This window comes from Bombus vosnesenskii, unplaced genomic scaffold, assembly GCF_011952255.1.
Source record: "Bombus vosnesenskii isolate JDL3184/JDL3185 unplaced genomic scaffold, Bvos_JDL3184-5_v1.1 scf7180000013299, whole genome shotgun sequence".
NCBI classification, from domain to species: domain Eukaryota; kingdom Metazoa; phylum Arthropoda; class Insecta; order Hymenoptera; family Apidae; genus Bombus; species Bombus vosnesenskii.
The window spans coordinates 307,161-333,673 of record NW_022882949.1 but is presented as its reverse complement, the minus strand read 5'-3'; the positions used below and the strand labels follow the sequence as shown (position 1 = coordinate 333,673).

The following is a 26,513-nucleotide window of genomic DNA, read 5'->3' as shown; positions in this document are numbered from 1 at the left end:
ATCCCGATGAGTGATCGTTGGATATGCGAAGTTATATAGCGTCACGCGTATCGGACTTTTTGCGGTGAGGTGGTGACAGTCTGAGCTGGAATTAATAACAAAAAAATGCATCTATAAGATTAGTTTACTAGGCTTATAAAATTGGAGGAATTTTATAGCGTTGATCCTTGATGACCTTGATTTATTAATTGAATTCACAGATGGTGAAACCATTAGCAAGAAATTGCTAGACTATGGAACATTAAAACATTTTATATTAATAAGTGATTATTGAACTGAAAAACATAAAAATATTTTATATAGATTAATTTTTAAGCTAGAATAATATGAAATTAGTTTATGCTATATAGATTTAGTAGTTAATGAGACCATAGATTTAACAGTATGAAAGAAAGAGAAAATATTGAAGAATGCAGTGTGGCTTATAATGCGCCAACAGTAGAGAGAACTAAAAAGGGTGGTTAAAAGAACATAAAGAGTGTGGAAAGTCACTAAAATGACAGTAGAATCCTGCAAGATCACAAATAAAAAGAAGCCCAACTGTACATAATAAGGTAATGAAAAATATAATATCAATATCTAATAACAAAATGTTACAATTATAACCTTAAAAGAAAGAAGCTAACTTATTTCTGTGCCAGGAACAGAAACCAAGACAGACCAAAAGAGCGAAGAAGAGAAATGACGGTAGTGTTCGTTGCGCGAGGATGCATCGAAAATTTCACCTGACCAGCAATGGTCAATTTCACGGATAGCAAGAGCGTACCAGAGACTGAATCGCGCGAGTTAATCATACGCGACGCAAGTAGGCCGACCTGGGCAAAAACAAACGATATGCGCACGCGGCCGTGCCGCGTGCGATACATATAATTGGCCAACGTATTGCTAGCGGCTCGTGAAGTATTCCAGCAAATCCGACATACATTCCAGCGCGGATCCCGGCTACTTACGTTCCGCCTCGCTGTGGAATGCAGTCACCTTGTGGCAGGTGTACGGTGTACCGAACGTCCTCAAACATTTCAACCTCCTACTTTCCCCGATTTGAATTCAAATGCGTCTTCGTTGCGGCAAGTGGGAGCAACGGGATCTGGCTGAACCAGTCGTTTCGGGATTGGTCTTCCCTTGTTGTACCATTGAAGCACTGAAACATTGATTATTATTTGATATCTGATTTTTAGAGGTTTTTGATATTAAAAGAAATAAGATTGATTGGATATTCATCCTTAATTAATGAACTGTGCATAGTTACGCAAGTTCGTATTTTTATGAATGCACCCATATGAAAGAATACGGCATAAACAGAGAGAGATTGACACGTTATATAGCTTTCAATAAGAGAACTACTACGACGAATAGTGGGGTTAGTGGCCTTGAACGGTCAAATATTTTTCACTGCCTATTCACACTTGACTCCACACTTCTCCTGCATAACACAATACAATGCCCTACATCGTAACAACATAAACTAAATTACAATAATGGACTACAATATAACAACAACAAAACTACATTATAATACTAATAATAAACCTATAAGAATACATATATCTAATTTCACGGTTCATCTTCTTTTATTTCATCAGTCAGAATCAGCTTGCTTTTTCATAATCTTATATGATAACACCTTTTGCATCCTGGTGACGAATGGTTATCTGTATACTATTACTATAAATTATAATCGTCCTATGTAGCACAAAAGTATTACAGTAATCGTCCTAAATGTACCTCAGGTGAATACTTCAACTTGCATAGAAGCAATTTGGATAGGCAACCAATGATCTATCGAAGAAAATAAATGAAAAAACCAATGGAATGGAATAATTTTAGGTTAGATATACACGAATACGAATCGAACTAACGGGTCCATGGAGCTCGTTTACGCGACCTCTGGGCGGTCATCTCGTGGTTAAATGCGCGAGAGGCTTTCTCCGTGGATCGGAATGCGGCCTCTCCCTCTGACCGGCTCTCTGACTTGCTTCGAGGATAGCCATGGAGCTGTACGTCGGCTTCCAGGTTCGCTCTTTACTGATTCTAGTTTCCCCATGGCTACATGCCGGAAAATCGGATACCGGTTACTTCTTTCTCGAAATATAGTTGGTAAAGTTCATATTTCTAACCTATAAACAGTTCAATGTAAACAGATCTTACGCCGCACGTGTGTTGGATTTTGTACAATTTTCTGGATAACAAGTGTCTGACTAAAGGACTGAAAGTCTGAGAAAGTGTTTGATGATGAAGTTTTTTTCTATTGATTAAAAATTTCTTAATTCGTGTACTCATTCTATCTATTATTCTTAATTCTATACCGAAATGATAAGTGTTTGGAAATTTTGAAATTGAAATTCCGAAGAAGCTTCTGATTAAATTTAACGTTCAATAGATTAAAAATTATCTACTTCCAACTTTCATGTTTGTTTGGAGATGACGAAATATTAGAAAATCTGAAAAGAAATGAATTTTATAATTCACTAAGCATTTGTTATGAGCTGCGGTCTATCAGAAGTAAAGTAGTTTTTTATAATTGAAATCAGAGACTGTGTAGAAATATGTGCAACTAATACTCCAATAATCTTAGATTGCAAAATGTTGCCTCGCTGGTGACTCAGTAATTAAGCATTTCCAGAGCGATAACTAGCGAAAAATTATCCACGCGTAGAGCATTTCGATTAGAGATCAACTACATACTGCGACATGATACCGTACACACTTGCGGACAGATAATTTGGTCGGTAATTTAATTAGATACTGAACAAAAAGGGTTGTATGTATCTCTAGATTATTTGACTCCTGCATTCTTGAATCCTGATATCTTCGAAATATTTCACTCTAGGATTACGTACTTTGACTTTCTTCGATTTTGGATTTTTTGAGCTTTTGGATCTTTAGACTATTTATTCCTATTTTCCCTTTAAAACTGGAATTATGGTGCCTACACTTTCAAATATTTCGAATTTTAGACTATTTATTTTGGTTCTTAGAATTTTCTCAAATTCCAATTTCCTAGAAAGAATTTATAACTTCTCAAAACGTCGATACCATTTGGTAACAAACTTTTACCAGACATAGAGCGCAAGACCTGTTTGCCAGTCTGTACGCAGCCTAAGGCGCGAATGAACACCACTCGATCAAGCTGTAGACCGCCGCGTGCCTGAACAGCTCGCTTTCCATTCCGATAGAGAGGTTTTGCTCATGCTGTTACAAGTTAAAATGTACAGGCTCTGGTATAAACAGCAGATCTAATTTGCGCTTGACGGGCACGTTTACTACGCGAGTAATCGAAGTTGAATGAAATTTAGTTTTCGTTCGAAGGATACCTCTCCCGATGGATCGACGATATCAGAATACTGATTTGCCTCGAAGGCTGAATTGCATAAATTTTTCGCGATCAGAAACGCAAACTCGTTGAGCAAGTAGAGTTTCGCGGCTGATCGTTGCCTTCTTTTACTTCATCGGCCGAACTCACGTCGCTTTTCCATAATCGTCGTAAGCATCTTGTGCCTTCTGCATCCTAATGGCGAATGGTTATATTATTTTTAATAATACAATCTTGTTATCAAAGATAGATGATAGTTTTGAAAAATATTTTAATATCATTTTTGTTAACATCACGTTGTAGAATCGGATAAAAGGATTTGGACAGTCTGTGAGATGAGTTGGTAACCTTGGTGACAACAAGTACGACTTCCAAATTTGAACATGCGACATATAGGTCAAGGTCATTATAGAGATTATATTCATACAGATGTGAACTAGAAGATTTTTTTAGATATTCCAATTTGTACGCGAGATTATAGACCATGTTATCATTTAGATAATAATCAATTAATAAAAACGTTGAGTAGCCAAATATTAATCAGGCATAACAGCAGAGAAAAATATTCATAACTGTACAAATATGTTCTATTCTCTTCTATCTAAGATTATTTACAAATATGTAATGTAAACACAATAATACTACCAAAATATTCCCAATATAATGCTATACTGCGATATCTGTCCATTTGCTTAGTCCTTCCCTAGATCCATTCTTACATAAAATGAGCGATTAAAAGCTCGAACTCATTTTTAGTTATCTCAATCATGTTCACAGAATTCGAGACAAATTGGTGACCTGAATGTCATGCAGTCTCCCTGTCAGAGGGAGCCAGAGAGCGCAGGAAGAAACATCAGGCCGCGGCGCCGCGCGCGCCTGAGGTACAGTGCCGCGATGCACCAGGAGAAGGGGCATAGAAGCAGGTATTCAGGCGAACTCGCAGGCAGCCTTAAGAAAGCAGGCAGTCGGTAATATGGCGGGGGGTAAACGTAAGGGGCCGTGCGAGAGCGTAAAGTGAGTTTTCGCTCGCGGCTGCTTTGCAATGCCAGGCAGTTGAGGTGAGTCGAGTCGAACAGAGCCTAGCCGAGCTTCTTGGAGTCAGTCTGGGACGTGGCCCCGTCGCATCCTTCTCGACCGCTGTGGTATCTTTGTGTGTATAGCTACCACCTGTCGAAACTGTACGATCTTATCGTGCATCGTCGCAATTGACCGCCCAATATCGAAATGGCTACGTCCTAAAGTCACGTCTTCCAACTATCCAGTGAATCATCGTGGTTCACCGATCGCGCGGACAGACGTTTACTTTTCTTGCGTCTCGGCAATAGCTGGAGTGGAATCACTCGTACGATCTTGTTGTTTCTTTCTTTGAACGACGATGACGCCGCCTCAGAGATGCGTCGTCTGAGATTTACGGACTTCTTGGTGCAGTGATTTTGTGTGTGCGTGACCGAAGCATCAGCTGGAAATTTCCCGGACAATTCAACAGGTAGGGAGATTGTATTGTCGGATCTTTTTTGATGGTTCAGTGAAGCGATTGCACGGTTCGTATACGGATCTTTTCAATTTTGTCCCTGAAATATTATTTCGTTAACTATTACGATATACATATAAAGTTATATTAATAGTTTACAAACCTGAGATTAGACAGAAAGTTATTAATGTGATCGTTAAAAGAAATCGAAAGTGTGTGCATGCTTGTCGAGAATTAGATGAAAATTAAATCCGAAGGTAAATTAGGTCCGAAGAGAATAAGTCAATATAATGTTTAGGATAATTTCGAGGGAATTTGATCCAGTAATAACATTCAGCTTGAAGAGCTATCGATAATCGTTCAATCGATCCACCACGAAGGACATTTTGTTTTTTCCCTTTTTTATCGTCGCGCTCTTCCTGCACCATCCACCACATTGTATTTGTATTCCTCCCTGCGTATTCTACGGTAATATCGTGTGTATGGCGTAACAGCTCATTATACATAGAATGCTAGTGAGAGGAAGTTTAATGGCAGCAACGTCATCGGCGTACCTCGCCTCTTCGTTTTTCTTAATTATGCCTGAAGAAATTGCGCCTCTCTCATCTGCATAATTCTGCATTGTAAGCTCGTTCATTTATCCTCCTACATCCTGATTATGCGCATTCGTTTCGTTCTAACCTGTTTTCGAGGCAGCATTGTCGACATAACCCATTATTATTATCTGTCGTGTTTACGTATTTCTTCACGGATTCTTGATACTCGATGAAAGTCTTTTCCTTGGTCATTGCATTCCTTTCTCGAAATTCGTCATTCCACCTCATCATATCGCCTCTATCATGCGACATAATACTGTCGGATCGCGTAATATCTTCCCAGGTGAAAACGCGACTAGACAGTGAGAACGAAACAAAAACTGAATGAGTGTCCGCTGGAACCGTAGCTTGTTTTCTAAGACACGTCAAGGAGAATGGCGCGATGGTGTACTCTTTATAACTCCGTAGTTTCGCTTACTCCCGCGATCGCGCCACAAATTTTCTTTTCTTGCTCTCTCTCGAGAGATCTCGCATCAATGAGAACGATCAGTCACTGCGACGTATATACTTAGAAACGCTACCATTTTCTCTGGAGTAATCCGAGAAATATTTCTTCTCCTGCTATTGTTTTTTTTGTTTCGCTTCGCCTGTTTTGGCATTCCACGGTTTATCAAAATTTTGTACATATAAGTTTCACAACCATCCATATTTCATTCTTCTTTCAACTATTTCTTTTTTTTTCTTACTTATGTATAGTTTTGTACGATTGTAAACAGAATTGTGAGTAATTTCTTGGAGGAGACTAGCGAAACAATATGCAGCCGTGAGATCATGTAGGAACGCAGAATGTAAACACAGGAATTCGAGAAAGTTTAGCTGCGCAAATTGTTGACTGCGCAGTTACCTCGCTAGAAAAATATAGTGTTTACAGTTCTTGTTAGCAAAAAATCTACTGTATATGTTTTAGAATTCCGAAACGTTCCAGCTAGCCTCGATAAAAATTCCTCTTTCAATTGTCATATTAATTATCATCCATAATTTATAAGATCTTTAGTTTATGTTTTCGTTTACTTAGGAATTTGAAACAAAATTTGTTTTAATCTCCTTTATCATGATTACACACCAATTAATATTCAATATCTTCTCATCAATTCGTAAATTTTTCCAAAGAGGGTTGGCATGAGAGCACGAAAGAAGCTAAAAAAAATGTCTCAAGAGCACATGAAATCGATCGACGGCATTTAGACCGCAAACCAGTAAAAGAGAGACTACATCGCAGTTAAGGACAACGTCATCGGTGTTCACTGGAATGTCAACTCGTTTTCCACGAGCCGTCCAAGGATCGTTTTCCCTACGTACCTGCCTCCTTTCCCTTCATGAGTCTTCTGGCTTCATGATTCTGTTCTTACCTCACCTTCCTGCATTCGATGGCTACACGAGTCAAAACTCCACGCACAAGTGAGCTGTTCATCGGCACCGATTGAGATCACCGTACCATCAACTGAAATGTTAATCAATCCTTCCTTTTTGTACCTAAAAAGATTACATAAGATCAATAACTCGATGTATCAATAATCAGTTTCATCTTCCAACATAAACATTTAAGTATAATAAGTTGTAATATTTATTTATATTACATTAATATTATAAAATGGTTGGTTATAGAGGAACATAGTGGTGTAAGTCAGTTCATTGCTTTTTTTATAAAATTCTGTTCTGCTTTTATCAATACAATGATTCATGTTATATTTGTTCATATTATGAAAACGTATTGCGACAAAGAATAAAATTGTACCTTCATTAATTCTAGAACTAAATATGGTAGGATAATACTTTATAGAGTCAAGATGTGTGACTAAATACAAATTCTTTTGAAACATCACCATGATCCTCAGCTCGCCAAATAGCATCCATGTTTACGAAAACACGAATGGAATGCCGAGTCATACAAGTCACCATTAGCATGTCCCAAAGATCCCAAGAACCGTTGGTTTCTCGGAATTAATGACCAACAAATTTCGAAAGCAACCTGTGAGCTCTACCTGTGATGAGATAATTTCTATTTTTGCCAATGTCAGAATTCGTAGACTCCGGATCTGAAACAGAAAATAAAAGTGTGTTCCATTGAACAACGAGACGCGTATACCTTACGCTATTCGCGATAACGGCCGCGAATCGTTTAAAAACAAGTGAAAAAGCATGTCGCGCTGGAGATCGAGATTCCGCAGAATGTCAGGTTTCCACGAGGCGAGAAAAAAGTACCCCATACGCGAGTTTTGCAAGTCGGTTTCCTCCCATTCCTTTTGAACCCTCCTTCCTCTTCCCTTCTCCAATGTCGTATCCTCCCACTAGCAGCGCTCATCTCTGCGAGTGAATTGCACCTTCAAAGTAGGAGCTGCGTACTTCGTCGGTGAGGCCATCCTGAGGCCATTCTGAGGCCACGCTGAGGCTACATTGAGATTCCTCAGAAGGAGATCCGCTCCCGAGTGTCGCAATGTGCGTAGAAACGGTTGTCGTAATCTTTAACGAATATATTGATTTTCATTAGCTTACAGGTGCTCGATAGTTTATCTTTTTATGCTGTTTTTCGTAATACATGCTTCTTAGTAGATGTTTCAACTATACTTTTTTTATCATAATTTATGAACTCCGATTTAAGGCGTACCGAATTTGCGATTTTTTATATGAGTTTTTGACAAGTAGAATTAAAAAACAGTATTTTTAAAGTGCAAAGATTATTAATGTCAAAGTTACACATATAAAGTTTGTCCATATTTTATAATTTATTAGTTTTTTTATCGTATAATAAAAAAATGGGTTATATATTTGAGACATTCTAAATCGAAGTTCAATTAAATACTAAATATACTTTGATCTTTCATCAATCGACAATGCTTTTGTTAATGACGATTCATTGATGTCTAGTTTGTTTCACTAGAATAATTTACATACTCACATTCAAACCTAAAAATGGCAGGAAACACATTAAACAAAATGTTATTACCCAACATATAGCTGCGATTACCATTTATTGCGTCGTTGCTAGAAATTTTCATCACCTGCATACAAATATTTTTATCTTCATTTTATTGTCTTGTTATTATCTTGTTACAAAATTAGTCTAGGGAAATGATATCTCTTTGCAGTTCAATTTTTCCAGAAGGTTATGTCCTCGGCTCGTTAAGTTTCGTACACCTCGCTCGACGGCTCCTTATAATTATTTCTTCCATTTATCTCGATGCGCAATGTGCACGTGTCCTTCGTCTTTGTCCCTTCGTTTCTCACAACTGGCTATTCGAGTTCACGCTTCCTCCTTTGTTCCTCGAGATTCCTTATATTCCTTATATAAATATAGAAGTATCTCGAGATTCCTTCGAACTATTCCAGAAACTATCGCTGTTGTAACTTGAATTAAAAAGATTATGTCATAGGATTTCATATTTTATTTTAAATAATTTCAATTATAAAAGCCATTATAGTTAATTACCATACAAAAGTTTTAGTCATATATAATGGTTACGTACTCGTAACCAGGCATTTAGAGATTAATACCTTTTGATCACCTAATTTCTTGACAAATCTCTTTAAAATATATTGATCACTGTCCTCAATGCAAATAACACTAATTTAAACAATAGTCTAATTCTATTTCATTGGAATTTTTCGTAAAAAATTTAAAAACTGTTATTTTTTGTCCCTGATTTGTTCTGCTTGCAGGAACTTGTGCCGCCATTTTTTATCGTCTGAGCACGCTCATATCTTCTGTCCTTGTCTATCTTACACGCTTATGTCCTTTCCCATTAGAGTGAAAGAGAAAGAAAGAGAGAAATATTTTGCGTGCGAATTCACGATTCGTTCTTCCAATCGGGAACCGTTATTCTTTTCTGTAACAATCATGGGTTATTTGCGGTTTTCCACTTAATCACGATGTTTTCGAAAAAGGGAAGCACAAACAGAGAAAATGACACGTTCCATTTGACACGTTGCAATTCGATCTACCGGTTCCTCGTTGATTCTTGTTATTATATCATTTGAGATAGAAGCAAAGGTTAACACATTCCTGCGTGATGATGAATGCGCAAAAGATAAATATTCTACCACGGTACCGATCATCAGATCGTCGGAATTTATGTTCCTGGTTTATGATCGTGTAATTTACGACAATAAATTAACTCTCTCGTGGGCTTAGCTTTTTTCTGAAGAAGCAATAGTTTTAATATAAAGCATACTAAATATAATAATATAAAGCATAGTAAATATAATAATTTAATATAAAGCATAGTAAACAAATCATTTCTATCTTTATTTTAGAAAAATAACACTCTCTACTATTCATATTAGAGAAAAAAGATTAATATAATAACCGAGTTAAAAAATTATAATTTACTAGTTTTTATTTAGGAAACGAAAGATTAATAAAATTTAATCTTCTAAAGTTATATTAATTATAAGATTAACTCGATAAAATTTAACCTTTCGGTTCCTACGATTACCTGCACGTGATTACACGCTTCAGAAAGCTCACATGTGTGTTTTTAATAAGTGGGAATATAATTACTATTTCTTTTAAAAGAAATTACTGATTTTTAATTTAAATTTCCAAAAACCGCTTGTCTCGATATTCCACTTACCTTTCAAATGAAGTAATTACGTAAATCTTGTTATCTACAAGTATCTTCTTAAAAACTATTAACTGAAACCATTAATTAATATCAAATTACCACTTTTAAAAATACACTTTTGGGCAAGAAAAATTTTGATATTGGTACTTTCTGTGATAGTAGTTAATTTACATGGAATGCGGTATCGCGTAGTAATTTATTCGATATTGGCCTATCAAGTTGTCGAGGAACAAGTTTGCACGAGCTTCAAAAACTGGCCTTGACTTCGCATATACTCATATACCCATAAGGGGCTCTAACTTTTAACGTAGCCTAGCGCGTTATAAAGCAAAAAAACCCATGAAAAAAATTACGTTGTTGAAACTTCCGTACTCGTATTTGTTGGTAAAAGTGAAATGTTTAACAAAATCGACAAACGAACCAAGAAATTCCTCTTTTTTTTTCAGATTATTGGCCTCACCGAGGCGGAAGGAGTTAATCAACGAGGGGTGCCCATGCCGAGCGTCAGGAAAAATCAGCTGGAGGGTCTTAGGAGTGCGAGAGGAAAATTCTCAGAGGGACCAGCCGCGTGGAATTCAAGGAAAACGTCGAGGTTGTGAGCGCACCGGCACGTTTAATCTTGAAAATGTCATCGAATACGTGTTCCGTGATTATGTCAGGACTGATTCTACTGGTATTAGCAGTGGTATCATTCAGAGAAGTGCAAGGACACGTCGCCTTGACTTTTCCACAGGCGAGGAAATATGACTTGGATTTTCTGGACAATGCCAGGACACCTGGTCCATGTGGAATGCCTCGTGGTGAGCATTTCCTTTCGTTGCACAATTATCATATAGTGATAGCCTAGAAATGAAAAACTGAATTTGTGAAGTATGTACATACCTGCAATTTATGGCCATACTAACATGAAGAGAATAACGTGAAGGTGTATTTTTGTGGTATGAAATATGATATGACAGATTGGTTTGCCTTCTTGGAGCATTAGTTATAGTGGAGATATTAGTTTGTTATGAAGTTAAATTGGTGTATCATTAGAATGGTGTAACAGTTGGTAGACTGATAGTAGTTTATTAAGACTCTGAAATTAATTAGCCAATTAGAGTTACTTAAAAGTATCTTCACGATTGAGTTTAAATACAGTCGTGTAATCTTTGTTTTATATAATTATGCAATAAAATAAAACAGTATCATATTTTATGTCATACCTAAGGAAGTGATCTCAGTATTTATAAGAGAATTACCTATTACGCGAAGAGTACAATTATCAATTTATGACACAAATTACTGAATGGCTTAATAATATATCATTCTGCAATATAACATTCTAAAAAAAGTCAATCTTGTCTAGCCAGGAAACATGTAAAACCCGTCCAAAGATTCTGATTTCCTGACAAAGGCTCGAAACGGCAGACAACTGCAAAAAAGAGAATCGTAGGGTATCATTGGAAACACCCAGTGTCCCTTTCTTTGAAACTTTGACCTGTCCGCTGTAACAAACAAACTGAGGAGAAACAAATCGCACCCCAACGCATAGAGAAAGCAAGTTCGTGAAATCTGAAACGGTGCAGAGCATCGTGTCGCGCTGCATAGAAAAATAAGAACGACGAATGTAGTAATTCGATAGTATTACTGACGAAGCGAGTTGTCCGGATGCTGTGGCCCGGCTGTGCGTCACACGATCCACGGACCAAAAAAAGGCACGCGTGAAATTTTCGCGGTCAATTCAAGGACGATGACGTCGTCGGTTGACAATATGGAATATGACGATATAGTTACGAGGGATGGGTAGAAGTGATAAGAGGATTCTATGGGAAAACGACATTAACACGATGATACGTCCCGGTGGGGATAGCCCGCTAGTCTGATTCGAAGCGACTTTCACCGACTCGCAACGAAGGGAACTCGAACCTCGGCCATTACCTTCCACGTCTTGCCTCTACGCTGCAGTCGCACGTACACGTACCTTTTTTTCTTCTTGCGAGCTCTCGCGTAGTCGCGGGGAATACGTGAACTTTAAATGCACGCGTCGTATCGGATAGAAGGACTGCTCGAAAAGGGGCATACCTAGGCTTGAGAAAATTATCGGTAGTCTTTCTATCGAATTCTAAATGTAGAAAGATCCTTAATATCTGGTTTGATCTATTGATTACGGTATTGTAGATGGTAGATATGTATAGTACTCAATCTTCCGGTTCATGTCAAATTACGTGTTGTATCTGAAAAATGAAGCAGGTCTTATTATTCAACTTTCTACCATCGATCATCCTATTCGACATTCAAATTATGTAATTGCTTCGGTTGTAAAAAAGTAGAAAGTGCTGATCATAAGGATTTCGGTTTATTATTCCTACTGAGAACACTATTCTATCAACTATCTACTATCAGCAATACTTTATTAATTGGTTGGAATTTTACTTCGTTAACTGACAGTTACCACTTTCATCAGTTTTTGGAGCTGATTTCCTAGAATGAATCTTTAAAAGGAAGAAATGTGTTAGATATACATGTATATTTAACAGAGAAAAGAGATATGTACTTAAGATTTCTCAGAAATATACCTCATTGATATGTAGTCAGATAGCAAAGCACTATTGTTTGTAATTATGTTATTTCATAATTTTCTCATCCATCGTAGTCTAAACAAATATCACGGATTCGTTACATGCCAACAATACTTTTACATCACCCGACATATAAATTATTCCTATATAAATTTGAACATTTCGTTCTTCTCTAAACAGTTAGCTGTGCTAATTCGGATCGACAGTATTTCCAAACTCCTACATGAATGCATATAAACGCATAACAGTGTCGTGAACGCTGTCATGGGTATTAATTTTTGTATATCCCACCAAATCGGACATAGCTGCGTCGATGTCGTTCCACAATTTAATCGCTCGACTGTTAGTTCTCAACAAGAGGAACGCGAGCTTTCTTTTCGGAGGCAGGTAGGGAAAAAAGGTAGTACTCCATAAAAGGAAGGATCGGTGGCGGAACGCGAACTGCTGCCCGTCCGCTTCCGGAAATTAATTGTACATCGTGCCACTCTCGATTATTTCCGGAAACCCAGTCTCGATACGATACGATACGATACTACCGTAGATTACCATCTTAGCTTCAAGCGAATTGAAAATGTGAAATCGCTGGTTGAGTTGAAATTCATTTTCATAACAACCGATACGATTACTGATATAAACGGATATTCGCCTTCATGTTAGTTTCCTTTCCCACCTTATAATTGATTTTTTGCAATCTTTTGATGATAAAAATGATTTATGAAAACAAATTGCTTGCGTGGAATACGTACTGTAATTAAATAAAACGAATCCCTAAAATATTGACCATACTTTAATTATATGAATAAATTTGTATTATATGTTGAAAAGGAGAAACAATATGAGAATATACCTGAATGTATTATAAAGTTCTTCATCTATACTTATTACACCATAAAATAATAAGAAATGGAAAATGCTTATAAGGATGTGATTTTTCTCTTTCTTTTTTTTTATTTCCTATCTGGGCGTGGATAAGGATATTCGCACGCAAGATTTCGCTGAACTTGTATCCATGCATGTTTCCGGTGATTGTGATGAATTATCGTGTCTCGTTACTCTAATGAATATTAACTTTTCATTGTTCGTAAGGTCTCTCGTCTAAATCGATGAGCCTGAGAAATTGCAAGTTTCCGTATCTCGACGTAATTTAACGCGCGGCGAGCGATCGTGAAAATTTGTATAGAATAGCGCGCGCAATGTTGCATAATGCGTTCATTTTATGTTGCAGGCGATATTAAAACTACTTTACTGTCTGGGAGTAACTTTAACGTCACGTGGCATCTGGCTTATCCTCATCGAGTAAGTAGAAAAATTTATTATAACTTAACTTGGTTAATTATATATAGCAAGAAGAAAAAGATTATAATAGCAACAATATTTCCTATATAATGAGCTCTTCGTTCGTTGCGTTTTAAAACAACTTTTGCCCCGATAATAATTGAATCTTATTAGCCCGCGATAAAAACTGTTGCCGCGAGACCAGTCGGTAATTTCTGCATGTGTGGTTTTTACGCGCTTAGTATCTCATACTATGCGTGGCCGCACAGCAAAAGCCTAAGAAACACATAAGCACTAACAGCTGTTCAAAGAAAAAAAGGAAGATGTATGAACAGTTACGCGAGAGCTGAATAAAATCATACCATAGTTTATTATAATTCATATTACATGAACTTTCTCCAATATGGAAACTTTCTGCATCCATCTTTCAATTGGCCTGGTTACGGTCTTGATTGTTCACGTGCCGTGATTGGGAGGAATTTGCACGTATTTGATCAATCCGATTGCCTGTTATTTAACTGATTATAGCCCTTCACCACCAATGAGTCATTGGCGATATTGCTGCAATTAGAGCACTCAATAAACTTTATAATTACTTAACTAGCATATTTTCAATGTGAAGACGCGATTATGATTCAGTCCTATGGAAAGCACATGAGAAAAATTATATAACGTTTCGTATCGTGATTCCTTTAATACTGTTGGGTAGAGATATACTGAAAGATTGCAGGATTAATAATGCTTCATAAACTACTTGAGAAGAGTTCCGTAAATCCTGCATGACCAAAAATGTTCATCCTTGTGCGATTGACGTCGCTTGAGGCGTTACTAATCAACCAATCAGCCACATTTTTATTCTACTGTCGCTCTTCATATGAAACTCTTATTTCCCGTCTATATACAGTCGGATACAAAAATAAGCAGACATGTAGCGAAAGCAGGTATCAATGAAGTTTTGTTAAATACGATTTGTTTACACAAGAATGTAAATATTAACTTTAGTTATTTGTTAAATAATCTATATATTAAAAGAAATACGCAAATAAAACTTAAGTACATAGAACTGATATTATTAGGTTGGCAACTAAGTAATTGCGGATTTTGTCATTAGGTAGTAATGATACCCACCTATCATCATGGATATCATCGTGGGTATCATTACCACCTAATGAAAAAATCCGCAATCAGTTAGTTGCCAACCCAATAGTTCCATTAAACTGTATTGATACCTACTTCCGCTATCTCTCCACTTATTTTTGTCCCCAACTGTATATTGACATAAGTCTTCGATCAACGACAAATCAAAGTTTCCTGAACTCCGGGTAAGAGAAGTCACAGTAACAGACGAAACTTAAGGCACGTTCATAAACCAGGCACAATGGCCGACTGACGCAGTTGGAAATTCATATTCTTCACGACGCGTCGCACTACCTAAGTCATCGTAAAAGACATCACGAATTTGTCCGCACGTGGTCTATACGAAAGGGAAAGAAAAGACAGAGGCAGAGGGCAGCCTACGCTTGCACGTCGTCGCTCAAGGTGACGCTCGTTGAATAATTCACAAGCGAAGCTTCGTATACGTTCGACGTGGTTCGTGTATACCTTACGTAGATAGATAGGTCGGAAAGAAGGTGGTAAGGGATATAAATCGCTTTGCATGTGAACATGTACGCGAGAGAGTAGCTTGTGCTCGGTGGAACACATCGGTATGTCGGGTACCGTAACTCGACTGTTGCCAATGACTCGGATCGAAGCCAAAGCTCTCAGATCCGTTGCTGGAAAAGCAGTTGAACCGTGGACCATCGCATTGGCTTTTACATAAATCAAACGCTGCATTATGACTGGGAAATGTATAATAGAGAGCTGAAAAGATGACAAGCAAAGGAATGTGGGTCTGATTGGTTATTTCTTTGTAGACTCAGCACAAAACAGCAACGTAAAGATAAACACGTGTATTGACCGAAAGTGTCACATAAAACAATATGGCAAGACGTAACTGACGGTGAGCAATAAGGAGTAGTAGTACCTCCTTTGCCCCTATGCCGTCCCGTTAGGCTTCTTTCAAGTTCAAAATAATGAATTATTTACGCATAAAGTCCTTTCATACTGACCTTAATATTTTCGCTCTATTATACTATACTGTATGTACGTATACGTATACTATGTATGTGGATTAGTAGATTTACTTCATTATATGTATTAAGTTGTATACGAAATGATTGAATTTGGCGGACAAATATCAGAAACTAAAAAAGGAAATGATTTGTTATAAATCACGTGTATTTCTATAAATTTAGGATAATGAAACTACATAACTAATCATCAGAAATACAGACATTACCTTAATTACTTTAGTACTACCTGCGATTAAAATTTGATTTGGAAAGATATTCAATATGTACCACCCGAATACATATTAATTGTTTTCTTGTAGAAACTTCAAGGTTAGGTACACCACATTTTTTAAGTTTACGTCTATATGATATATCTGTTAAAATATTTTTACGAATATCTGAAAGGAATATCTGGATTTCATATTTAAATAATTTCGAAGTAACGTAATTGCAAACTTATCTCGAAAATTATGTATTTTAAAATTGCCTTTCGCATCGTATATCAGATCTCGTAATCAACTTCATACCAATATAAATACGTACGCATAATTCCTATACAATCATCGTTGTGATTTCTTTTTCTGAACAACTGGTTTTAGATGGGGCAGCCATAAACTTAAATGCCTCGCAAATTCTATCCGTGAAAATATCCGTGGTACGAGAAAAATTCGACAATAACGTTGCAACCGCTGCAGGTGTGTACCGTGCGAAGCAGTACCACTTCGCAAAGCTGTCTCTTCCCTTTCTACTTCTCCTTTCGAGTGCTGGCATAATCGCGCGCTGTTGGAAAACATTTCAAACTCTTCAGTGTAGATATTCGAAGAAACTTTCATCAAAAATGACAAGCATCTCTTGTGAACGGATATTCTATCCGCCGGCAAAACATTGTAAACTTTATAATATTTAAAATAACATATTACAATATGTGAAGAAATTTGTAAAAACAGGGAGAAACATAAATGAGTCATATGAAAGCCACACTAATAAATAGACTGCGGATTTCTATGCATTTTTATACTTCTATGAACGTAGTTGAAGAAATGGAATCTAAATAGAAATCTGCTTTTTATTAAATGTATTTGTCATCTACTAAATGTTATAACAAATATTCTACTTTGGATTTTTTCTATATTTTTATACATGCATACCATTTCCAAATTTCCTATACATACATAAAAATCCGCAATCTACTAATCGACTTCATTAATGTATTTTCCTAGGTTTTAAAAAATTAAATATCTTATTCCAAATACTTTATCATCGTATCGTGAAATTATTACATTATTCAAATCCTAGACTTCATCGTTAGGAAACAACATTAATCGATATTTGAATTTAGAATAGAGGAAAAAATAACAAGTTTTACAAGACATTTACAGAAATTAAGAAGAATACTAAAAAAAAATAAAAGAATACTGATCATATACTTATATGGGTAGCAAACTTAAGAAATTTTTAAAGATTAGAGTCGACCAATTTGTCTTTGTATTAAATTTCATGAAAACGCGTTTATGAGATTACCGACCGATATTGGTGAAAAATTAACGACTGAATTTTCATGCTATGACGATGCAAAGAATGCGGTTAATAATTAGAAAACGTGGCACGTAGAAGAAAACGCAATGTTGTTCTTGGGTAAGAGTTGACTAATAACGGTTCTTTGCCTCCTCGTATCTTTATACAGGTGTCAGATTGACATCGGCAATCATTAAATTAATGCTCGTGTCATTACGTCGTTACCCACTGCGAAACGATGATCTCCTGCGGCGACATCTCTCTCTCTCTCTTCCTACTTCCAATTCGGTGGCCGTTTTCATGAAACGGCCGGTTTTATAACGGTGACGTTGCCAGCTACGCTAAGAAAGCGTTAACTAAAGCTGTTAATAATATTTTTTACTTTTTATTTTTTGGACATGAGCAATGGAATAGAAGGCCGGTTTCTATGTCACGGATCTGTGATAAGCTCGTTCGATACCGCTATCCGCGCGTGCGATCGATGTCTCAACGTCCTCTTGACCGTTTCTCGCTTCCGACACGGTCATAGCGAAAGAAACTGTCCGGAAGTTCACGCATTGGAACTGAAATAATATTGTTTATTATATACCTACGTTACCAAACGTAAATTAAACGAGATTAACCTAATTATTTAAAATTTTTGTTACTTACCTCTGTATTTAAGTCTGTTATTATAATGTTTTGTTATTTATTATTTACCGAACTCTATATTATACATTTTTATTATTTACTATCTTAAGATCGTTATTTTTAAGATTTCCATATCTTGAATATCTACCATCACACATTTGAAATATTATAATTATTGATTTTAGGGTGGATTTCGACTGCAAATACTGGATGCCCTTGACAGACCATTGATTGATCTAACTCCTGTGACAAAAAATAGCGAGTTCGTAGAAGACGATGCCACGTAAGTGAAAATTGTTATCCGATCCTTTCTTTTCTGCTTTGATAATACTTTCGGTACTTAAGAAATAAATTATTGTTTTTTAGGGCACAGAGTTATGCCGTACAATTACCTCAGAATTTCACGTGTACAGACTGCACGATTCGGCTTCTCCGAGAAGCTGAAGAATGGGGCACGAGTTATAGATTTTGGTCTTGCGCCGATATCAATGTAAGAATAATAACAATAAGTATTAAGTAATAACAGAAAATGGTAGAACGTAATTTGTAAAACAATTTTTCCGGTTACCTGCATCGCGATCGCTGATACCTTATAATTTATACCCGTTAGATCATCGACAGAAAGTCTTACAGAGAGGATTGCAGCGGTCACGGTCGATATCTGGTAGGTCGATGCAGGTGTGATCGACTGTATCACGGTACAAGGTGTGAATTTAAGGAGGAATGCCTGGATGACTCGGATTGCGGTATTCAGGGCACGTGCATTGACAATGGCGGCACGACCGCACCCACCAAGCACTGCTATTGCAATATTGGTTGGTTTGGACCGGGTTGCGCGAAGAGTAAGTTTAATTAAATCACAATTTGGTACCTTCTCCAGAAGTCATTCAGATTGGAGTAACTTTCTATACTATAGTTTCCAAATTATTATATTTGTATCATTTGTGACTTACCTGTTAAAAAATAAAAATAGAACACAATATACAATATTAATTCTTGAGATATAAAACATAAATAAATTTCAAGTAAGAAGTAAATATAATGATACTTTCTAGAATCTCCGATCAAAACCATCGACGTAGAATTGGACGCATATACAGTGAAAAAGTTCTCTGACAATTTTACCTTCTATTGGCGGATATTGAAGGAAAGCAAAGAACTCGAGGGCATTATGGTGGTAAATGGTACTAGCTGGGTTGCTGTTGGATGGCGACCAAATGACCTGACACCGATGTGTCGTGCCTTTCCTGAAATTCAGGAACGTCCAAAGGATGAACTGCTTCCACAACCAGAACCAAAATCAGAGCCGGAACCAGAGCCAGAACCGAAAGCCGTACCCAAACCGGAACCTGAACCGGAACCTGAACCGGAACCTGAACCGGAACCTGAACCGGAACCTGAGTCTGGAACTGAAAGGTCAGGTACCAAGAGACGATCGGCTAAAGCTCATGATGTGACTTCACTGGCTTCAACTCCTCGATCTGACGTCGATGTGACGGTGCAAACTAGTGTGACATATCGCGTCAGCACGAAGCAAGGTGAGATTCGAGTTAATTTATACTTGTATACTTCAGTTTCTTGAATTTATATACAAATAATGTTAAATGATATACTTTATCTTCATATAGGACGCAAAAAGAGATCACCGGAGTCTACAGGAATTTCTGTGAATGGTATGTATCAATACTTAACTCAGATATAGAACAAAAGACCCCTGCTTTCCGTATTTATATAGTAACAACATGTAGTATGCTTCCCAATGAGTAGTAGAGCATTTGGCGTCCCTTTTTTATATTTGAGACACTACGCACGAGGTGGTGGTCTGTAAACAATAAGCAGTAGGTAGTTGGCACGACGATCGATGCTTTCTTGCACAGGGGAGCCCGTCGCCGAGCCGAGCACTGTCGACAGCACCAACACCACGCCCGAACCCGTATCAGAACCAAAATCCGAACCAGAACCTATATCCGAGCCTGAACCAAGTTCAGAACCAGAAACCAAATCCAAACCTGAACCTAGCTCAGAACCAGAACCCAGCTCAGAACCAGAACCCAGCTCAGAACCAGAGCCAAAATCTGAACCAGAACCAAGCTCAAGACCAAAATCAAAATCTCAATCAAACTTAACGAACGCTGAACCAAGAACAAAAGCAGAGGCTATTCTAACTTCTGAGACACAATATGAACACAAGTCAATATCTTATCCAGAGCCTATTTCTCAAGTTAAATCGAGATCCCGAATGGAATTAAAACCAGAACCAGAGTCCAATTCTGAACCTGAACCCAAGTCTGAACCAGAACCCAAGTCTGAGCCAGAGTCAAACTCTGAACCAGAACCGAAATCCGAGCCAGAACCCAGCTCTGAACCCGAACCCAAATCCGAACCAGAACCGGAGCCGAAATCTGAACCAGAACCAAAGTCCGAACCGGAACCCAGTTCCGAAACAGAGCCAAAGTCTGAACCGGAACCCAAGTCAGAGCCGGAGCCAAAGTCAGAACCAACCTCAGAGCCGGAACCGATCTTAGGTCTTAAGTCGAGTGCAACGAAAGGTAAAACAAGCTGATAAAGCATTACAACCGCTTGTCTCTCCTCGTACATACTGCACGGGCTTTATATTGTAATTAGTTAACGTTGATTCATATCTAGGAATACCTTTTGATTTTGTGTTTTTTATTGTCTGAACTAATCTTCAAAATTTGCCTCTTAATTTAATTTTAGATACTTCTAAATGGGTGTAAAATTTCATCAACTTAATTGGCAAAAATTAGAATTGCTGGTTAAACATAATAGAACAGAAAAATATAATATAAAAAATATTTAACAAAATAGTAGATTTGGTAACACATAAAAAGATAATTTAGATTAAGTTAATGTAACGTATTCATATAATCAGTAGCGTTGATACTAACATATACATATCTAAATAACACATATAGTATAGATAATATTCATACTTTTAATTTGTACTTATTTTTTAGTACAAGCTTTCCTTGTTGCTTTCGCATAATACCCCAATAACTCCTATGTAAGTGCATTTGCACTTGAGAAAATACTGTAAAATGAATTTTTTACTAATAGCTGTACATTTTGTGATAAATATTTCAATGTTGCAACAGGGAACCCTTCGCATCACAATCATGAATTATTAATCATTATTTCAAGTTGATCATATAATCAATGAAGTTTATAGATCATTTTAATCTAATATAATATTTTATGATCAAAGCTATCCTACCTGCAGTGCACAAATACACGCCGAAACACGATTTCAACCCTATGGACTGCACAGACATTATAATAGGATCAGCACGAGGCAACAGTCACAGGATTGGCGACTATTACACTAGAGACAGGTCTACGCCAAAGAAAGACGAATATTGGGGCGGAAGAGACACTTTGACTGCTGCTATGGGCTTTGAACGTGATGGGGTTACGACCATACTTTTCAGAAGAAAATTGGTAGCTAATGAACTAACCGACCACGAAATTATTGATGGTAATATGCAAGTGATATGGGCTAAAGGACAAGAACCTGGAAAATATGTTCATCACCCACCCAGTGGCATTGAAAAAGCCAAGGTCAGTGTGAAGGACTTTTATAAGGCTGATGAACTTAAGTATCATGGTCATGGAGCACAGAGAGGAACAGTAACTGTTAATTTCTTTGGTAGGTTAAAGAAAATATATCCTTTACATGCATTAGTGACGTTGTATTACAACATTGTTGATGACATTATATAGTTAATTTCGAATTAAATATAGTATTGATTAGTGATTTATAAATATCCTTAGATGAAAAAAAGAAACAAGAAATGGCTGGTGAGGGTGATGCATTAGCGCCAACTTCAAATTGCAGCGGTGAGTGGCATTATCCAAGACATTGCTCTCCTGCAAATGGTACCTGTGAATACTCTATTCAGTGGACTTACAAAGGACGAAAGGTATGTTTCTATAATAAAGATAAATCCTCTTAGTTATGATTCTATCGTATAGTTCATTAATGATTTTCTTGTAGGATCAATTATCATTTGTTATTTCCACTACTAACACGAATACTTGGACCGGCGTTGGATTCTCTGATGACGAAAAAATGGTATGCATTGAGACCATAAGTTCCTTGCACTATGCTCTAATAAAAATTATTCACCCCCTTAATATCATCAAACTTTTCATTACTAAATTATAATACTCCTTCCATTCTACAACAATGAATTTTATCCGCAAATTCTAAGTTTAAAATCGATACTTCTCTCTTCGTTATTAGTCGCAAACAGATGCGGTGTTGGGCTGGGTCGACGAGAAATCAGGTCGAGCTTTTCTCATGGATACTTGGATCAGCGGATATAATGCTCCGTTGCTTGATCCATCTCAAGATATCTATAACACAGGTGGCAGTAAAGTGGATGGTGTAACGACACTCAAGTTCTCGAGAAAACGGATAACAAAGGACAATAGAGATCTTTCTTTCACGGACGATCATTGCTTGTATATGATGTATCCAGTCAAGGGTGGTATTTTTAATGCTGTCAACAAGAAAATACGTAAACACGATGCCGTGCCTGTTGTATCCGCTGAAAGGATATGCATAAAATCTTGTGGTCTCGAAGGTTGTTGTTTTTGATTATATACATGCTATAATCACTAATTAGTAGTATTAGTATTATATTCTTTATGACATCATTGAGAAGTTCTTGTTTGTTGTATACAAATAAATTCTAAATGATTGAATAACTCAAATTCCAGAAAGCTTCCTCAACAGCATTATTTAAATACTTGTCTCACTTTTGTAGAACTCGAGGATCTTACAACGCCTGCTCCACCAAGGCTGCATTACACCGTGGAAGTGAAGCTCATAAATTTGGGAGACGGTTTTATGGCACCTACTCCCGGTAGTCCAGATTTCGAACTTATTTCAAACAGGATATCTGACAGCTTTACTCCACTTCTTGACAAACTACCAGGCTATTATCAAATTCGTCTCAGTGAATTACAAAAGTCAGTATCCTTACAATATGTGTTATTTTACTTCCGAATTTATTATATAATATTGAATATATTATTACATTTAGGAATGATGAGCAAAACGGTGTTATTGCCCGCATGGATCTGATCTTAGACAAAAACGAAGTAAAAGGCAGATCACTGAAACCTATAGATACCGGTGCAGCTGCGGAAAAGGCATTAAAAGAAGCTCTTGTCACAGGAAAAGTCGGTGCATTAAGTGTGGATCCACAGTATTTGATCATTAGAGCTCCTCGAGGTAATGTGAAATTTTTTGCTATCATTAACCTTCAGAATAAAAACATATAGTCTCTTCTCTTTAATAAGATTTTCAAGAATCACCGTTAATTGTCGGTCAAAAAAATTCAATTAAGCCAGTCATTAAACATTTAAATTCTAAAAATACTCGGCTTAAAACAATAATTTACAACCGATTAAGTTTTTCTGCAATATAGTATTTAATTCTATATCATATCTTTTTCCTCGATCGAGGAAAGCGTTATCATTACAACAAACTTAACAAAGCGTGTTTATTATTCGTAACAAGCTAGCCTGTTCATATTTCTAGCTTCATATAGTATAATCATATTGTTAAACGTATTAAGTAATATATAAGGCATCCATTCAACTTGGACATTTTATTCTGTTTTGGTCGCCAGTAAATGATTTAGATGGAGGAGATGCGGATGAAGAGACGTCATTTACGTCGGATCTGTTCCTCGACGCAACGAAGCTATATATTGTTGTCGGATGCGTTGCTGCCTTACTTGCTCTTGCTCTACTACAAGCAAGCTGTACTCTTTACAGATCATCGAGGAGACGAGCGACGAAGGTACGACATTACCTACCATTTTATATATTCATACGTTTTCTCCACCTGTTTTTTTAAGTAATTTCCTCGTTTCTCTGTTTTCTGTTCGCAACCTAATTACCTTTCCTTTTGTATTGTGTGTGCATCTAACTCTTGTTATAAACATCTTAGCGCTGTGGTATGGTCTAGAGCAATGCTGATTCTCAACTTATGTGTGTCTATTAGAAGTAACCCGCTTCAATCTTGGACCTATTGGTAGAGTCTTACAGAATTTCACTTGCAATAAAGATCACTTGTGCCTTAGAATTCTGCTAAGTACATAGTTGGGAAATAGATATGCTCTTCGAATATGTTATGTACCCATTGAAATTAACCAATGCAAAATGATGCTTTTACTTGAGATAGCAACAAGGTCTCTCTGTAACCTCCTCCTTAAATGTAGACACACTCCGTGAAAGTAATATGGAAGCTCCATGTTTGAGTGACTAGAAACGCATGAATACTTCAATAAGAAAAGAAGTGTCCTTTTTTCTCTCATTGTAATTGAGACATACAGAAATAGACACTAGTGTCACTTCAGACTCAACTTTCACTACTATTGCTCCACTCTTATGAACTCGAATCGATCTTCTGCTTCGCTTGTGTTGCATGATCCGCGCTCTTCGCGACCATCACGGTGTAAAGAGGGTGTACTCGCTGCCTCTGGCTTCTTGTGACGCGCCCAACCCAATTCATCGCACGAACGCGACGCGGTGTCATCGACAAAACTGCGATCACCATCATCATCACCACCACCACCATCTCCGGCATCATCACCAACACGCTCAGTACGATATGCATCGTCCTAATCCCAGCTGGTAGAACTTCACCCTCTGTATACAATCAGCGCGCTAATTATTATTCGTCCTACGCTCGTTTGCTCACTAATCCAGGTATTTCTACAGTGGTACTTTTCTCTTGCTTTCTCTCTTTTCTTTCTCTTCTTCCATTTATGTAATCTCTTTTATTATGTATATATCCAAAGAAAGCTCATAAATAGTAGCAAGTCTAAAAAAGACTCTAGGAAGTCTAAAAAAAATTCTATTGAATATGAACATATAATATTCAAATGATCTTCGCTAGATAGCTTCATAGGCAAAATTAAACAAAATTATATGAAGTTACGATGTTCGATGTTATTTTATATAATCTTTCTATTAGATATAACTTTCACTGCAATAACAATAAGGCTAATGATACCTTGTTTCAGGATCGTCTGATCGCCAGTAACGCTTGGAAGGACTACGCCTCAGGTGCAAACACAAATTTTGCTTTCGAGGCTTTCGAGACAGAGGAGAAAGCTCCGCCACCACCAGTTTCCAGTCTACCTCGTCACAGAGAGATGACTGCAAACGGACTCGGTACTGATACTGTAGAGGGTCCAAATAGGATAGTAGGACCACGAGCAACGTACAGTTTGCCGCGTGCACCGGGTTCGAGGCACACAGCCGCCATCCAACCTGGTTACTATACCCAAGATCGCAGGGAACATTATCAGCGATCAAAGAACAATATACATAATCCGGCAGGCGGTGGCGTATCCACACAACCGAATCAACCTGACTTTTATTTCATGCCCAGTCAGCGTAAATACAGTGGTGAGGTCGTGCGCGTGTATGTGGATTACGGAAGTCAGGCGCCAAAGTAAGGAAGCATCTTGGGAATTGGGATTCCAACGAACGATAAGAAAAATCAGCGTCAATGACTGTGCTGCCCTCTTCTCAGCTTTCCCTCGATCATGAACCCAAAGCGGACAATTAAATATACTTCGCTTCAGTGAAGCGATACTGTACATAAAACACGTTTAGTGGACCTGGAGGAAACGAGACTTCGAAACGAGCCCTTCCTCCGGTGCTTTTCTCATTATCTCCTTCTTCTGTCCTTTTTTTATTTGACGGTTCTTTCTACTATCTTTTTCTTTCCCGTTTTTGCTCGATCGCTTGCGAGCGTCGATCGGGGGCAACACGCGCGGTTTCGTCTAACTGAATTACGCAGAAGTAGCGCTTACGACCAAAGAGTTATCGATAAGGCGCGCTCAATGCGCGGTTCTGTACAAAAGCGCGTGGAGAAATACACAGCACAAATATCACTGTAACTCTCGATGCGTGACAAGATACGCTTGGATCGTGTCCGGTGTTCGGAGTCCGGACCCCGTAACCCGTGCGTTATTACAGCAACATTTTACATGTACTTACGAGCAAGCATGGATGTTTGAGCAATAAAATGTTTGTACATTCTTTTTTAATCGAATACACGCTTCTCTTCTCAAGGATAAAATTTCGTCGAAGTACCTCATTTTGAAAGAACAAACAGGAACAGAATTTTGTTTGTCACGTTCAGCTGTGAAATTCACAATGTTTTTTTCATTATCTCTGTTGTTTAGTTATTTTATGAAATAGAGTTGTGATTGAAGTTTGGACTTTCTTCTTAAAGATAAAATTCCTTCTGTAAAATGCAATCGCATGTGTTCTAAAACAAAAGCGGGGCAGATGTGATACAGATGTATATATCATCATCCATAAAACGTCAAAGTGAAAACGTTCTACGAATGACTTTTAATTTATGACTCGCATAATGAAATATTAAAAATATTAGGTAAACGAAAAGAGCGAATTCATGGCTGTA

At 37.4% G+C, this 26,513-nt stretch overlaps 1 protein-coding gene and 2 long non-coding RNA genes across 8 annotated transcripts; 2 read left to right on the top strand and 1 right to left on the bottom strand.

Moving 5' to 3' along the window:
• The first annotated feature begins 369 nt into the window (after positions 1-369).
• Positions 370-3,836, top strand: LOC117233791. Its single transcript, XR_004493407.1, has 3 exons — positions 370-554; positions 642-2,013; positions 3,617-3,836. It is a non-coding gene; the product is annotated as an uncharacterized LOC117233791 (long non-coding RNA).
• A 444-nt stretch (positions 3,837-4,280) lies between these two features.
• On the top strand, positions 4,281-26,430 carry LOC117233784. Of its 5 annotated transcripts, XR_004493403.1 has the most exons (18): positions 4,281-4,799; positions 10,389-10,742; positions 13,729-13,799; positions 18,223-18,320; positions 18,404-18,527; positions 18,648-18,879; positions 19,093-19,575; positions 19,666-19,710; positions 19,915-20,586; positions 21,264-21,704; positions 21,830-21,978; positions 22,053-22,130; positions 22,302-22,644; positions 22,828-23,032; positions 23,107-23,297; positions 23,698-23,870; positions 24,534-24,781; positions 25,099-25,347. XR_004493403.1 is itself a non-coding variant. In XM_033494355.1 (17 exons), the coding sequence occupies exons 2-17, from the start codon at positions 10,568-10,570 to the stop codon at positions 24,708-24,710; spliced, it is 3,657 nt and encodes a 1,218-aa protein (XP_033350246.1). In that variant the 5' UTR covers positions 4,281-4,799; positions 10,389-10,567; the 3' UTR covers positions 24,711-24,790. The 5 variants fall into 5 exon arrangements, 4 of the variants coding, with proteins under 4 accessions (XP_033350246.1, XP_033350244.1, XP_033350247.1 ...); XM_033494355.1 differs by lacking the exon at positions 25,099-25,347 and having other exon boundaries at positions 24,534-24,790; XM_033494353.1 differs by lacking the exon at positions 24,534-24,781 and having other exon boundaries at positions 4,283-4,799; positions 25,099-26,430.
• On the bottom strand, positions 13,458-16,575 carry LOC117233789. Of its 2 annotated transcripts, XR_004493404.1 has the most exons (5): positions 16,436-16,575; positions 16,120-16,290; positions 15,890-16,024; positions 14,141-14,339; positions 13,458-14,054 (listed from the first exon to the last, which is right to left on the bottom strand). It is a non-coding gene; the product is annotated as an uncharacterized LOC117233789 (long non-coding RNA). The 2 variants fall into 2 exon arrangements; XR_004493405.1 differs by lacking the exon at positions 15,890-16,024.
• Positions 26,431-26,513: the final 83 nt, after the last annotated feature.

Excerpts from the sequence above, each read along its gene's own strand:
- LOC117233784 (XM_033494353.1), top strand. The coding sequence starts at position 10,568 with ATGTCATCGAATACGTGTTCCGTGATTATGTCAGGACTGATTCTACTG. Across the intron at positions 13,800-18,222 it reads ATCTGGCTTATCCTCATCGA|GGTGGATTTCGACTGCAAAT; the intron begins GTAAGTAGAAAA and ends TATTGATTTTAG. Across the intron at positions 23,298-23,697 it reads GATCATTAGAGCTCCTCGAG|TAAATGATTTAGATGGAGGA; the intron begins GTAATGTGAAAT and ends TTTGGTCGCCAG.